The following is a 16204-nucleotide window of genomic DNA, read 5'->3' on the forward strand; positions in this document are numbered from 1 at the left end:
TATTCTATTAACCAAACCTTTTAAGGTGCTCCTTTTCAGGACTCACCCATAGGTGGCATTAAACAACAAACACCCTTCACAACACAACTGCCTGTACCACCAATGACATTTAATTATAAAAAATTAACAACATTTAAACAAGCTTTCCATCATCACTGAAAATATACAGTAATGACTTTCCTGTACAATATTTATATTAAAGAAATAAATCAGACCTTCAAACTCTGTCTTGACCAGTGTGTTGCCCTGAACATATGCATTTGCCAACTCACTAGCTGCACTTGCCTGTCATGACAATACATGTGTGCCACCTACTGGGTGACCAATACAAAAAAAACTATTCCATGCTAAAATATTCCTAAAGTCAAGCAGGAAAATACAATTTTACAGTGCAAATATTTAGTGTGTAAACATTTCAGCACCAACAAAGAAATCAACATGCCATGGGGATCAGGCTTATGTAGATAAGCAGAGTACTAAAATATATCTTATTTTTTATCAATACCTGCATGTGGGCATTTTTCATTTACAGCAAACACCTGCTCTCCGTGTCTGAACAAGGCAATTTTCATTTTGTTGCAGTCGACCAAGGTACCTGTGCGACTGTTCTGTCGAAGGAGACCATTCTTCTGAGGAACTGATACTGAAGATGTCTTATATCTCTGTCCAGGATCAGCCCAGTCAAACAGTTCTGAAACAGTCAGGTTTATTTCCTAACTTAAATAATGCAATTTACAAATACATGCAATATGATGATCACAAATCTTGACCTGCTGCAGTATTTATTGAAAATGAAATAATGATTACAGGTTATTGTGTACAAACGTGGGGTTTATAATGGCAGTCAGTTGACCCTTTTATTCAATATAGACTATAGATTTCTTATTCTAAAACAATGTGTCTATAACATGCACCCTAGCCTAAGTTTCCTCTGGCCCTGACACCATATCTGCCTACACCAGACATGATGTCAGGGCCAGAGGAAACTTTGGCTACATATGGACCCCAGTGGAAATAAGCTCATGGACTTTTCTGGACCTGGGACAACATATTTTTTAATATTTCTATTTCATTAAACATTATCTTAATTTTTAGAGCGCAAAAGTATAGGCTAGGATATTTTATAGATACAATATGGTTAGATAACTCTATCAATTATTATCTAACCCATGCTTTGCGCATGCCTAGCTACACATGTAGCGGAACTGGAACGGGATGGATAGTCGGTGACCATGCAGCTCAATTGGTAGAGCATCCAGCTAGTGTTTGGAGGTCCTGGGTTCAAACCTCGGTCTGGCCGTGCATTTTTCCACTCCTACTACATTTTGCTGCCTGTGACCAAACATTGTTTCAAGAGAGGTGAATACTTGACAAGGGGATACACCCGAACCTGAGTTATGAGTTGTGAAGTCTTCAGGGTCAAAGGCTTAAAAAGGGAGGAAAGAGTGAATCAGAACTGGACCGGGTTGATTGTTAGTGACCAGGTATCTCAATCGGTAGGGCATCCGGCAGTTCGCGGAGGTCCATGGTTCCAACCCCGGTCTGGCCGTGCATTTTCCCACTCCTACTACACACCAGACATGGTGTCAGAGCCAGAGGAAACTCGAGCTACAGTTGAGTGTAAGCTAACCTTTACACCTAGCGCACTAGTAGTGTACTACATTTAAACTACAGGTAAACTATAGCAGTGCACTACACCCTAAGAGGTGATTAACAGCAAAACCCCCATACAGGTAATGGGCAGTACGTACCCAAGGCTACCTGTTATTTTTACCTGCACTGTATATATAAGGCTGTCTAGCAGTTATATTCACAGAGTTATCAAAAAGGTTTTGGAAGTTTAGTTTGATGTTATATTTCAACCTATCTATTCTTGTTAATTATACACTGTAACTAATTAAGTTAAAAGACAAATTTACTTTATAAATCCTTTACCCAAGTTAAATCGTTCAAGCCAAGTTTCATTTATCTTTTGGTACTTTATATTTTGTATTGATTTATCAGTTATACATTTGACATGTTTAATTCCAGTAATTTTGTTTTCATCACATGAAAGTATATACATAATAAAACATTTGAAAGCAATTAGTGTTACTTGAACATTTTCAATTTGATACATTTAATTAATATTGTACTTTAATTTCAGATGAAATTAAGCAGCATATTCATAATTTCATTTTTGATGTGATATTATGCTTATTAAAACCTATATAGCTATAATTCAGTCGATAATATATACACGTATGTTGTATATTCTACAGTATTTGTATACATATCCAATTATCTCCCTTATATATAAGACAAGACAGAAATTTTAGTTTGGGCATTTAATGAAACTAAATAATACAATACAAAAAGCCCTTTCACCCCAGATCGAAATATAGAGTCACATTAAAGTCCATTCATGATAAATCGCCATAAATTCTGAACAGGGTGAAAGGGCTACAAATATGAGAATAATTTAATTTACATATAAGCCCTATAAGGCCGACAATCAATAAATTAAATTTGCTATATTAATTAAGCACATCAAACATACTATACAAGTTTTCACTCTCGCACAAATAGCACCAAATACTAATAAAGATAATCTAACATTCTTCAAGGGATGGTGGGTGGGTTTTTTTGAAGATTTCTGACCAAATATCTGTACATCCTGACACCTCAGGATTCTAAAATGGAGTGACCCAATTGCAAGCTACAAAGAAATAACAAGAGAAAAGGCGCCCAATAGGACTGACCAATGAAATTCCTAGGCTAATAAGGGGTCACCCCATGGACAGGTCAAGCCAAAACTGGAAATTGAAACTGGAGGTGTGAACATAATTCATGACACTGGATCATTGAATACATGTGTAAAGGATATATATACAGGGAGGTAATTAAACATTATGGAACAAAATATCCAAATGCATAAAGTCAGAAACCTGAACACATAAAGAAATTAATTAAACATTGGCCATGGTTTAACATGTAAAGAAAGAGATTGTTTGGATGTAGGCCTACTGGTAAACAAGTGATCATAACAGTTCTAAATTTCAAAATTTTACGTTTATAAAAGGTGTATGTTGCTTGTAATACACCTACCATCTTCGCGCTCCTTTACTGAAATAGTTGAAATCCTGTACATGTATGCTCAACTGATCTTTTGTGAACGTTTTATGTTCTTTAGTGTACTTTTTTACCAAATAAAATTGAATTGAGTTCAATTAAAGGTTGTTGAACTTGTTCTTGAGAAGAAAATGGTTTCGCATTTGGTCTGGTTTCTATACAAGGATGCAACAGATCTTTCCAAATTTTGTTATTACGCAGTGAGTACGATACCTTTATATTGAATCTCCTTTACTGGAAAGAAAAGCTTATTTTCCGTCATCTTCATCGTTGAATTAGAACATTATCAAAACTTGTTCGCAGACACAGAATTTCCATTTTCACTATTTTTCTGTTTACAACTTGGGTGAGAGGTCAAGGCTACTCAGATAGCGCTTAACAGTGAGCACGCACTGTAATATAGAGTGCTCTAGTAGAGCATCTAAAGCTACAGAGAAATAGTAAAATAGGACAAACATTGACCATATTATCAGTATAGAAATTTCTCGTATTTTTTAATCTACGAATTTAAATCGTAATAACCTAATTTACTCTTACATCATTTATCTATTATAGCTTGATTACAACGCACTCCGGCGATTCATGGCAAAATATATGGACATCCTCGGCAAAGCCCTTTACAGCGCGTGTGACATTTCCAAACATTCATCTGATCGCAATTATGATCGGGGTCATCTAATGTCCACATTGAGCAATACGTAGGAATGTATGAAAGTTAGATGATTCGTCATGATCGCGAGAGATTAGACCGTTAACTGTTACTGGTAGACTCGATCTGTTAATGTCATCAGTGTCGTTAATAATGGATGAAAAAGGGGATCGATGCGGTGTGCTATTTGTCTGCATGGGTAAGAAGAGAAAGCGAAAGTAGAAAATTATATTAGTCGGTTATATATAATTTTTGCCTTTTAAAGTAATGAAGATCTAACCTGATATTTTTTTAACTTAACTCCAGCTTACTTATACAGTGATGAAATCAACTGCGCTGCATATTTCCATTTGCGATATCACAAATGAAGCTCAAAAATGTTTTTACATACATGTACATGTGTAAGAGCGCATGATTAATTAAATTTAAATCACTGCCTCCGCTAAGGATCGAACCCAGGACCTCTAGCTTACTAGTCTCACAACTCAACCTATCGATCTAAAGAGAAGATCTCTCTAACCGAGCGGTATATTGCGGCTAGTATTAATACCATTGCAGGGTTACATACTCCCCCTCCAGGAAAGAACTTGTCCTCGAGTTTCAAGGGGTAACAGCGATGCTTTCACAAGCAGCAATGAGTATCATTCCCGAGTCCCTACGTAGGCGCCAATGTAACAGAGCGCATGATTAATTGAATTTAAATCACTGCCTCCGCCAATCTAATTAAAATCTAGATGGTCATTCTCACTACGTTGCATGAACATCTAACAACATCCCAATAGGGGTCACGTCGGGATGACCTTTTGGATTAGCCAATCAAATGACTACTTCAAGAATCTTGGAAATGAATGTTTTATGTCCGAATTAGTATGACTAGAGTGCATAAATCTGTCAATTTGTTTCAAGTCATTTCGTCCCACAAGCATATATATTGTACATGCTATGCCGAAACGGTTTGCTTCAGATGCATGCTGTAACGAAATGGTTTACTTCGATGACATCAAAAAATTGACAATTCGCCCTGAAAGTGAAATACACACATCTCAAAGGTCATCAGAACGTGACCCCCTATGGGATGTTGTTAGATGTTCATATAACGTAGTGAGAAAGACCATCTAGATTTTAATTAGATTGTGCCTCCGCTAGGGATTGAACTGGGACCTCTGGCTTACTTGTTTTACCTGATCAAGCTTAATAGAAGATCTCTCTAGCCGAGCGGTATATTGCGGCTAGTATTAATACCATGGTTATAACAGACATCTATCTGTCAGATATATATTTAGGTCATCATATTGCAGACCCAATGGGTCATCACATTTTCATCTGTTGTTGTCTTCTGTGCCTTGCCATAAAATTCTCACATTGAACTCAGCGCAAACTTAATGTCCTGATATATTTTTTGTCTTGACAAATTGTTGTTATTTTTTAAGTTGGTTCGAAATCCAATATCACCACCACCTTGAAAAAAACATTCCAAACTTCTCATGTTCCACCAGAGGGAATCAACTCAAAGTTTCCTCAAATGTTAGTTATTTTACGGGCAGGTTTGAAATCCAATATGGCCACCATGACTGCCATCTTGAAAAAAGAAAAATTCAAACTTCTTCTCAAGTTCCACCAGTGGGATTCAGATCAGAATGCTCCTGAGATGGTCCTGGCCATGTGTTATATTTGTTAGGTTGGTGAGAAATCCAAGATGGCTGCCATGACCAACATACATCTTTGCACACTTGTTCTAAGTATTAGTACTGAGTATGTATTATGTATATAGGGTACTACAATAGTACTTGGGATTTTAAAGTCAGATGACTGTTAGGATCATGGGTCCTCTTTTTTGTTTGTAGGCAACACATGCAGATCAACAATGGCTGAGGGAATTCTGCGACATCTTTTGAATAAAAAGGGACTTACAGCGAAGGTAACTTAAAAGGATATCCTTCTATATATCTATAAATGTTGTGGACACATATTTGTTGTCCAGGACATACATGATGTATGTATAACTTACTCATGGTCATATGCAGTTAAAAAATGATCTAACAGAAAATCTTGAGATGTTTGATTAATTAAGCCGTCCATTTTACATGTATCTAAACAGTATATATTCTCCTATGCCATCACAGACTTTAGTCCTTGATGCAGTTCAGTATCTTAGTATAGACACTTGGATTCACTATTTTCTCAATTGCTCTGATAATTTTTCTTCTAGGCTGACCATAATTTTTAAACAAGGTATTCATCATCAAAGTCTGGTGGCAATGAATATCAAGGTATTTTTTTGAGTCAGGGAAACAGTGATGTGCATAAATGTATCCATTAGTTTATTTCAAATTCACTGAATTCGAACTACATACCTGGTACCATTTATCTACTCAGCTACACTACATATTAAGGGGCATCTAAACAGCAAATCCAGTCAAAACATTGATATTTCACAGGCCTATAAATCCCTATTATGGTGCAATGTCACAGAAGTAACATGATGAACTTTTAGTATGTATCATGGCAAACCGTGGGACTTAATGTTGACATGTAATTTGTTAAGCTGTTTGTAAATTTCAACAAAACGTAAGAAAAATGCATGTTTCAGGGGGATAAATTAACTCATTTGTATCCCATATATTACACAAACTTGCCATGGCGTTTTGCTCACAAGTGTCTAAAGCACAAAATAGGAGCATTGGTTTGACCAGCTTTGACGTTATTATATGTATAAACGCTGTTTTTATTTTGACCTTGAATTGCAAATGGCGGTCGTGAATGATATCACACAAATATGGCATATAAGGAGGTATTTAAAACATCAAAAATGCTCTTATTAGACAATATAAAGTATTCTTGAAGTGGCAAGAAGACTGCTTTTATGAAAAAATGTTCAACCGTAAAATCCGGTCAAACAAATGCTCCTACTCTGTGCTATAGACACTTGTGAACAGAACAGCATGGCTATTTTTCAGGTTTGATCATTTGCGTGACTTAAAATTATTCCATGCCAAATCTTACCACAAAGTTACTCTACAGAAGAAACTGGTAGCATCTATAGCATATTATTGGTGATTGTGAGAGGGTACATGTCCAAACAAACATTTTGGTATATTACATGGCATTTTTTGTGCAAATCTTAAGGTATTTATTCGTGTTTGAAATTCAACACTATTCTGCTATATAGATGACCCTTAAATCTCAATATCAAATGTGCCTCAATCAATCAGAGTTATTTCTGCTTTATTTTCTTGGTTAACCAGTATCATGTAGACAGTGCTGCAATAATGGACTGGCAAGTGGGCAATCCAGTTGACAAGAGAACTCTTGCTGTATTGAAGGAAAACAATGTTGACCCTTTTCATCATGTAGCACGACATGTAAGTTTACTTAGAATTACTGGAGGATCCAGGTTCATTTAAGTCATTTTTTGACAAGTAATAAGCCTAACTCAGGCTAGAACCTTCCAGATAATTGTATTAACGGTATCACAGGAGATATAGAACTCATTGTCATTTGATAAATCTAGAAATTTATTAACTCTTAAAAACTTGCTTTTTATTCTATTTATTCATTTAGTGTTGACGATAAATATATAACAATTTTCTCTTTTACAAGTACTTTATTCAAAACCTTATGCCAGTTCTCAGATCACATACCTAGACAGGTATACATTATATTTCTATGTTTCATGAACTTATAATCAAGAACATACTGTTTTACCATCTTTGTCCACCACTACAACATACCTGTAGATTAAAGTTTTCAGCAAGAGTTTTGAGGCCTACATATATATGTAAACATAAATGACACAACAAGGCAATTCCGGAAATGACACAACAAGGCAATTCCGGTTGAATATCGCTAACGTTTAATATATACTGTATATATATACTGTCAACAAAAAAGAAAAAAAGAAAAAAAAACCACAGTGCTACACTATAACTTATATTTGTGACAATCTAAAATTGGCCAAAACTACTTCACTTTCAGAAACGCAAGGACCACTTGCCCTTCTGTTAGGTATACATTATATATTGGAATATGGAATGAGCTGTTAGGTTTATGGTTCAGTTTAAGCAGCTATTGTTTCCCAATAGTTTCATGATTGGTGTCATGGTCTATTTTTAGCCCACCATCATCAGATGGTGGGCTATTCAAATCGTCCTGCGTCCGTGGTCCGTCGTCCGTCCGTCCCTCCGTCCGTCCGTCCGCCCGTCCCTCCGTTCCTCCGTCCGTAAACAATTCTTGTTATCGCTATTTCTCAGAAAGTGCTGAAGGGATCTTTCTCAAATTTCATATATAGGTTCCCCTTGGTTCCTAGTTATGCATATTGCATTTTGAGACAGATCGGAAAACAACATGGCTGACAGGCAGCCATCTTGGATCTTGACGAGTGAAGTTTGTTATCGCTATTTCTCAGAAAGCACCAAAGGGATCTTTCTCAAATTTCACATGTAGGTTCCTCTTGGTGCCTAGTTATGCATATTGCATTTTGAGACCAATCGGAAAACAACATGGCCGACAGGCAGCCATCTTGGATTTTGACAATTGAAGTTTGTTATCGCTATTTCTCAGAAAGTATTGAAGGGATCTTTCTCAAATTTCCTATGTAGGTTTCCCTAGGTGCAGTTATGCATATTGCATTTTGAGACCAATCGGAAAACAACATGGCCGACAGGCAGCCATCTTGGATTTTGACAATTGAAAATTGTTATCGCTATTTCTCAGAAAGTATTGAAGGGATCTTTCTCAAATTTCCTATGTAGGTTTCCCTAGGTGCCTAGTTATGCATATTGCATTTTGAGACCAATCGGAAAACAACATGGCCGACAGGCAGCCATCTTGGATTTTGACAATTGAAGTTTGTTATCGCTATTTCTCAGAAAATACTGAAGGGATCTTTCTCAAATTTCATATGTAGGTTCCTCTTGGTGCCTAGTTATGCATATTGCATTTTGAGACCAATCAGAAAACAACATGGCCGACAGGCTGCCATCTTGGATTTTGACAATTGAAGTTTGTTATCGCTATTTCTCCGAAAGTAATGAAGGGATCATTCTCAAATTTCATATGTAGGTTCCCCTCGGTGCCTAGTGATGCATATTGCATTTTGAGACTAATGGGAAAACAACATGGCCGACAGGCAGCCATCATGGATTTTGACAATTGAAGTTTGTTATCGCTTTTCTCAGAAAGCACTGAAGGGATCTTTCTCAAATTTCACATGTAGGTTTCTTTTGGTGCTTAGTTATGCATATTGCATTTTGAGACCGATTGGAAAACAACATGGCCGACAGGCAGCCATCTTGGATTTTGACAATTGAAGTTTGTTATCGCTATTTCTCAGAAAGTACTGAAGGGATCTTTCTCAAATTTCATCTGTAGGTTCCTCTTGGTGCCTAGTTATGTATATTGCATTTTGAGACCAATCAGAAAACAACATGGCCGACAGGCAGCCATCTTGGATTTTGACAATTGAAGTTTGTTATCGCTATTTCTCAGAAAGTAATGAAGGGATCATTCTCAAATTTCATATGTAGGTTCCCCCTCGGTGCCTGGTTATGCATATTTCATTTTGAGACCAATCGGAAAACAACATGGCCGACAGGCAGCCATCTTGGATTTTGACAATTGAAGTTTGTTATCGCTATTTCTCAGAAAATACTGAAGGGATCTTTCTCAAATTTCATTTGTAGTTTCCTCTTGGTTTCTTATTATGCATATTGCATTTTGGGACCGATCAGAAAACAACATGGCTGAGAGGCAGCCATCTTTGATTTTGACTATTGAAGTTTGTTATCGCTATTTCTCAGAAATTGCTGAAAGGATCTTCCTCAAATTTCATATGTAGGTTCCCCTTGGTTCCTGGTATTGCATTTTTGGACCAATCTGAAAACAACATGGCCGACAGACAGCCATTATCGCTAAATCTTAAATTTGTTATATAGGTTCCCTTTGTTTGAAAAGTACCAGAGGGCTATTAGTAAGACTTAGAGGAAGGGAAAAGTATAGAAAAGATCAATCTGACATGGAACCTATAAAGATCATTCATTGGTGGGCGCCAAGATCCCTCTGGGATCTCTTGTTGTTTATCTCACTGGTTGGAACCAGAGTTGGTTGATTCTGAAATAATGACAGACCTAGTGATTTTATGTTGCTTTTGAAAGAGTCTTGACAAGGAATTTCAATTAAGGTCTGTATATTTTTGATATCTGCAGGTCTATCAAAATTTCTGCATGAAATATTACAATAAAAAATTGACAAACCAGTTATACAATCCTGCATGAGTACCCATGCCCCTGTAATTACCAAAGTTTCTTCAAGATACAGGTGCATCCTGCAGTTACTTGTGGGGATTGAAATAAACTAAAGAGGGTGAGGGAACATTCATGTTACACCAACATTTCTAGTTGCTTGATCTAACAGTGCAGTTATATACAATTAAGGTATACATATTAATTTATAAAAGGGCACACAATTTTCAGTATATATCATAAGTATTGGTACATAGTTCCATATGGGTAAGTTCCCCCAATGAAAATTGAGACTTTGAAATATTTTTCGCTTTTATTTGTGCACATATGGCTGTCATAGCCTTTGATGCTGGATAACTCTAAATTCATTTTTATTAAATCCAATATTCAATTGTAGTACTATGTTACTTGTAAATGACAATATTTATGGCACAATTAACTCTACAATAACTTAAGCGATCTGCTTATTAATCTACAAAATTAGATAAATAATTATGCATTTCAATGCTTACTTCTTTTGTTCTCTTGTTTAAGTTCCTGAAATAATAAAATAAAGTGTTTTTCTAACATTATCAAAAATATACATGTATTCACATTTAATTTTCTTTCACCTTTTTTGACAGATTACTAGGAACGATTTCTTCCAGTTTGACTACATACTGGGTATGGATGACTATAATATAAGGTCAGTATAATATGGTTATCTCCATCATTTGTTGATAAATGAGCTAGTTGATAATGCAGGATATATTTCAAAACATTTTCTTTGTGCTAATTTATCTCCACAAGTTCCTATACAAGTACTACAACAAAATTATTTTTATATCGCTTTACAGTAAATGCTCTAAAGACATATACTTTAATCTGACAAATTCATGATTAGAGCTATGATCCAATGCATTGATGGTTGAAGTCTACAGCAATTAGTCTTGTTTATGTAACCCTGGTAGATACTAGCTGCAATATACTGCTCGGCTAGAGAGATCTTCTCTTTAGCTCGATTGGTTGAGCGTAAGATTGGTAAGCCAGAGGTCCTGGATTTGATCCCTTTCAGAAGCAGTGATTTAAATTTGATTAATCATATGCTCTGTTACATTGGTGCCCATGTAGGGACTCGCGGAAAATACTCATGCCTTGCTGCACAAGCATCGCTGTTACCTCTTGAAACTCGAGGACGAGTTCTTTCCTGGAGGGAGAGTATGTAACCCTGGTAAAATACTAGCTGCAATATACTGCTCGGCTAGAAAGATCTTCTCTTTAGCTCGATCGGTTGAGCGTAAGACTTATAGTAAGCCAGAGGTCCCTAGCAGAGGCAGTGATTTAAATTTAATTAATCACGCACACTGTTACAATTGGCATTTCTTTGGTGGCCGACGGTTTCTCCCGGAATGTCTTGGAATTAGTGGAGACTCTGGATCTGCCCCTTGAACTCTTGCCCTGTTTAGAGGTACAAATACATTGTTCTTCCGTAAAGCATGTATATATTACCTTGCATAACACAAGCTGACTGAACTTTATGCATTCATATTTCCACATCAACATTTCAGCATAAACAAATTCTCCTTCGTTTCTCATTTTATATAAGCTTTTGATATTATTGTTTCACATTTTATGTGAATCAATTTCCTCCTTTGTTTCCCATTCTATATAATTTTCCTCCATTGTTTCCTGTTTTATATAGTTTTCCTCCATTGTTTCGTGTTTTATATAATTTTCCTCCATTGTTTCCTGTTTTATATAATTTTCCTCCATTGTTTCCCATTCTATATAATTTTCCTCCATTGTTTCCCGTTTTATATAATTTTCCTCCGTTGTTTCCCGTTTTATATAATTTTCCTCCGTTGTTTCCCGTTTTATATAATTTTCCTCCATTGTTTCCCGTTTTATATAATTTACCTCCATTGTTTCCCGTTTTATATAATTTTCCTCCATTGTTTCCCGTTTTATATAATTTTCCTCCATTGTTTCCCGTTTTATATAATTTTCCTCCATTGTTTCCCGTTTTATATAATTTTCCTCCATTGTTTCCTGTTTAATTAAATTTTCCTCAAATTTTCCTCCATTGTTTCCTGTTTTATATAATTTTCCTCCATTGTTTCCTGTTTTATATAATTTTCCTCCATTGTTTCCCATTCTATATAATTTTCCTCCATTGTTTCCTGTTTTATATAATTTTCCTCGATTTTCCTCCATTGTTTCCCGTTTTATATAATTTTCCTCCATTGTTTCCCATTCTATATAATTTTCCTCCATTGTTTCCTGTTTTATATAATTTTCCTCCATTGTTTCCCATTCTATATAATTTTCCTCCATTGTTTCCTGTTTTATATAATTTTCCTCCATTGTTTCCTGTTTTATATAATTTTCCTCCATTGTTTCATGTTTTATATAATTTTACTCCATTGTTTCCCATTCTATATAATTTTCCTCCATTGTTTCCTGTTTTATATAATTTTCCTCCATTGTTTCCAATTCTATATAATTTTCCTCCATTGTTTCCTGTTTTATATAATTTTCCTCCATTGTTTCCTGTTTTATATAGTTTTCCTACATTGTTTCCTGTTTTATATAATTTTCCTCCATTGTTTCCTGTTTTATATAACTTTCCTCCATTGTTTCCCATTCTGTATAATTTTCCTCCATTGTTTCCTGTTTTATATAATTTTCCTCCATTTTTTCCTGTTTTATATAATTTTCCTCCATTGTTTCCCATTCTATATAATTTTCCTCCATTGTTTCCTGTTTTATATCATTTTCCTCCATTGTTTCCTGTTTTATATAATTTTCCTCCATTTTTTCCTGTTTTATATAATTTTCCTCCATTGTTTCCCATTCTATGTAATTTTCCTCCATTGTTTCCTGTTTTATATAATTTTCCTCCATTTTTTCCTGTTTTATATAATTTTCCTCCATTGTTTCCCATTCTATATAATTTACCTCCATTGTTTCCTGTTTTATATAATTTTCCTCCATTGTTTCCTGTTTTATATAATTTTCCTCCATTGTTTTCCATTCTGTATATGTTTCTGCCATTGTTTTCCATTTCTTTATGTCTTGAACATTGTTTTACAATATATGCAAATTTTTTCCTTTGTTTCAGTGACTTGCTGTCTATAAAACCTGTAGACTCTAAAGCCTACATTGGCCTACTGGGAAGTTTTGATGAGTCAGCTGAGGATCCAGTGATCCATGATCCTTTTTGTGTAAGTATTACTCTCAAGTAATAAAGTCCTTTTCTGGGTGTTCTTCCTCCAAAAGAATGGCCACCATGATTGGAAGTCTTTGGTAATCTGGATTTCTGCCACTGAATGTTAGGTTCTGATGTGAGAATTTTCTGAAGTTTTTAATTGGTGATGTATTTGAAAATTAATTTGATACTCACAAATTATTTTCATTTTCTGATAAATTGCAGGTATGAAATACAAAATATATTCATTCTGAATGGATAAGCATCAGTAGTATAAATTATTTTGAATTGAGGAATTTTGACAGAATCAGAATAGGCTATTAAGGCCTTGTTTACTATGTATCATGCAAATAAGAAAAAGCCATATTCCAGATGATTTTAATCAAATTGATTCCTGTTGAAATTGGGCTAGATCATGACCTGACAATATACCAGCTTATAGTGTGAAGTATTTTCAATTCAAACTCAATTTTTGCATTTTTATTTTTTCCAGAGTAGCAAAACAATATTCCAAAAAGTGTACGCAAGATGCTATGCTGGTTGTCTAGGATTCCTAAAAAGCAACCCTCAAAGAACTGCTGTATGACGATAAAGAAAATTTGTCCTTGAATTTGGATGAATCAAAAATATATATTTATCCTTGAAATTTGGTAAAAAGGTGGAATAACCTTGAAATTAGTTTTCTGTTTAATATGTCTTACCTTTCTAATGGTTGTTGCTATTGTTGTTGTTGTCGACGTCATTATTCTAATAATTTATTACAATATTGTTCAGGACATCATTTTTGAAAAGTTAAACATATTTTGTTGGAAGTTAAAACATATACATTATATGCATCACCCAACAGGCTCTCTGAAATGAACTATAATTAGGTCATTGTGACTTCATTTTAAGGTCAAAGGTCAATTGGATGTAAAATCGTGAATACTATGTAAGGGGAGACATACTTTTGTTCACACAAGTAAGCGACTACATGTAGCTAGCTGTACGTTACATTTTACACACATTTAAATTAAACAAAGCATTTTGTGATGATTCTTGTCCATTTTAGTAAGAGCTGTATTGAAAAGGAGTCGGTGTGCAATATTGATATTTTGTTTTTATTGTTACAACTCTACATACATATAGCTTACAGCTTAGATATTTTGTACAGTAACTCTTTATTATTTTGGTATTGCATTTTCTGAACAATAATGGAATCCTGTATCTTTTTTAAATCTCCAAAAGTTTGGTTCAAAAAATTAGATTCATCTGCAGTATATCGTCTAAGCATTCTGTCGAGAATCAGATGACACAAAGAAGAGTTTCAAGTGGGATTTGCTATTTGTCTTACTTAGAGTTGCTTGACCACTAAAGAGTTAATTAAAGAAAAAACCTTATAAGTTTTCACAAAAATACTCGTTTCTTGTCAGGTGTGTATTTAGTTGATATTTTCAGGAACATCAAACTTCAAATACATTTGTGTATTTTCAAAAGTCTTTGTTTTGAAATACAAAACATATAGTTGTGAAGTAGATTGAACTCTTACTTACAGTTGTATTAGTTAATTGTAGAATTGGATTAAAACAAATTTATAAGTGGGATTTATTCCCATATCATTCGTTTTAGTAGGAAAGGCTTCAGGTTTATAATGCAATAGCTTTCATACGCAAAGAAATTACTCAGGGATACCACAGAATACAAAGTGTAAAGGAGGAGAGTTGATAATATTACAATACATGTCTAAACTGTTTTAATTTTAGATGTTTTGTTTTGATGATAGGCATGTTTATATATATATTTGTATATGTCACCAAGAACAATTCTTGATTTTTTTTGTGACTAAATTATAGTAATGCTGTAATGTGATTTAGATATTTGAATTTGTGTAATTTCATAATTGTGATTATTTTCCTCATTGCAGTACATCATTAATCAGTTGTACGTTCCTGTGAACACAATGTAGACAATTTTAATGTAAAGAGGTATGTTATGTACAATGTATACAATATAAACATGTATGCTACATACAATGTATACAATATATAAAATGTATACAATATTTAAAATGTATACAATATTTATATGTATATGAATATTACTTAGGACAACAATAGATCTATACAATGTGTACAATATTTGTGTCTTGATAAAGGAGCAGCTGCCTTGAAAATATAACCTTTACATTGTCAATACTGTTGGAATTACTTCTTTGCCCCAATAAATACTTTATACAATATACATGTATATACAAATTATACCATGTATACAATATATATACAATGCATGTTATGCCATGTAAACAGGTATATTACATATTTGTACAATGTATACCCTATATGATCAATGACCAAAGAGCAATAGTACAGACAAGTAAATTGTCAAATCTGGAGGCAGTTTACTCCTTTATCAGGACGGATTACTAAATTATTGCATCACAATAATTATATAATGTGACAGAATTATCTGAAGAAAAACATGTCAATATATGTTTTATAGAATTGAGAGATTTGAGAGTTTTCAAATTTTTTAATACTACGCGGATTCATACAGTTTGCAAACAAAATGTGTTTCATACCCCGATGAAACTAAAAAAAAAATGACATCAATGCTTAAATGCAGAGTATAGTGAAAGCATTAACTGTACATGACAAATACGGAGTATTTTTAATACCCAGTTAAATTGGATATACAGTTCAACTAGGTGATCAAACTAATTATGCCTTTTATAGTAAACTGATTCAAAGTATGATTTGTTCTAAAACATGTTCTACAGGATATTTATTTTCATATAATAATATTTTGCTTTAGGTTGACATATATATTTTTATGTTTTAAGCACGTTTTTTTATCAAATATTGGTATGTTCTACATATTCCTTCCACATTGTTTATAATATAAATATGATTAATATTTGTTGGTATTTTCTAGTTTTTACATGTTTTGGGTTTCATATTATTTCATAGTTTCACGCCATTCTACATTCTATCATACTACATTACACGTCCAAATTGTAATAAATGCTTTATTGTACATGTG

The 16204-nt window shown here is 34.2% G+C and overlaps 2 protein-coding genes across 2 annotated transcripts in view; one reads left to right on the forward strand and one right to left on the reverse strand.

Moving 5' to 3' along the window:
• Window positions 1–3472, reverse strand: part of LOC117335706 (Rieske domain-containing protein-like) — a 10359-nt gene extending 6887 nt beyond the window's left edge. The window contains exons 1-2 of the mRNA XM_033895875.1: window positions 3325–3472; window positions 506–691 (exon numbers count right to left, since the gene is read on the reverse strand). Of these exons, the coding sequence (XP_033751766.1) occupies window positions 506–691; window positions 3325–3379 (241 nt within the window). The 5' untranslated portion in view covers window positions 3380–3472. The remainder of the gene's footprint in view (window positions 1–505; window positions 692–3324) is intronic.
• A 315-nt stretch (window positions 3473–3787) lies between these two features.
• On the forward strand, window positions 3788–16204 carry LOC117335487 (low molecular weight phosphotyrosine protein phosphatase-like). Its single transcript, XM_033895519.1, has 6 exons — window positions 3788–3959; window positions 5605–5678; window positions 7006–7122; window positions 10623–10684; window positions 13100–13202; window positions 13680–16204. Exons 1-6 carry the CDS (start codon window positions 3893–3895, stop codon window positions 13770–13772), a joined length of 516 nt encoding a protein of 171 aa, XP_033751410.1. The 5' UTR covers window positions 3788–3892; the 3' UTR covers window positions 13773–16204.

This window comes from Pecten maximus, chromosome 10 (assembly GCF_902652985.1).
Source record: "Pecten maximus chromosome 10, xPecMax1.1, whole genome shotgun sequence".
Taxonomy (NCBI): Eukaryota; Metazoa; Mollusca; class Bivalvia; order Pectinida; family Pectinidae; genus Pecten; species Pecten maximus.

Excerpts from the sequence above, each read along its gene's own strand:
- LOC117335487 (XM_033895519.1), top strand. The coding sequence starts at position 3,893 with ATGTCATCAGTGTCGTTAATAATGGATGAAAAAGGGGATCGATGCGGT. Across the intron at positions 10,685-13,099 it reads ATGGATGACTATAATATAAG|TGACTTGCTGTCTATAAAAC; the intron begins GTCAGTATAATA and ends CCTTTGTTTCAG. Across the intron at positions 13,203-13,679 it reads TGATCCATGATCCTTTTTGT|AGTAGCAAAACAATATTCCA; the intron begins GTAAGTATTACT and ends TATTTTTTCCAG.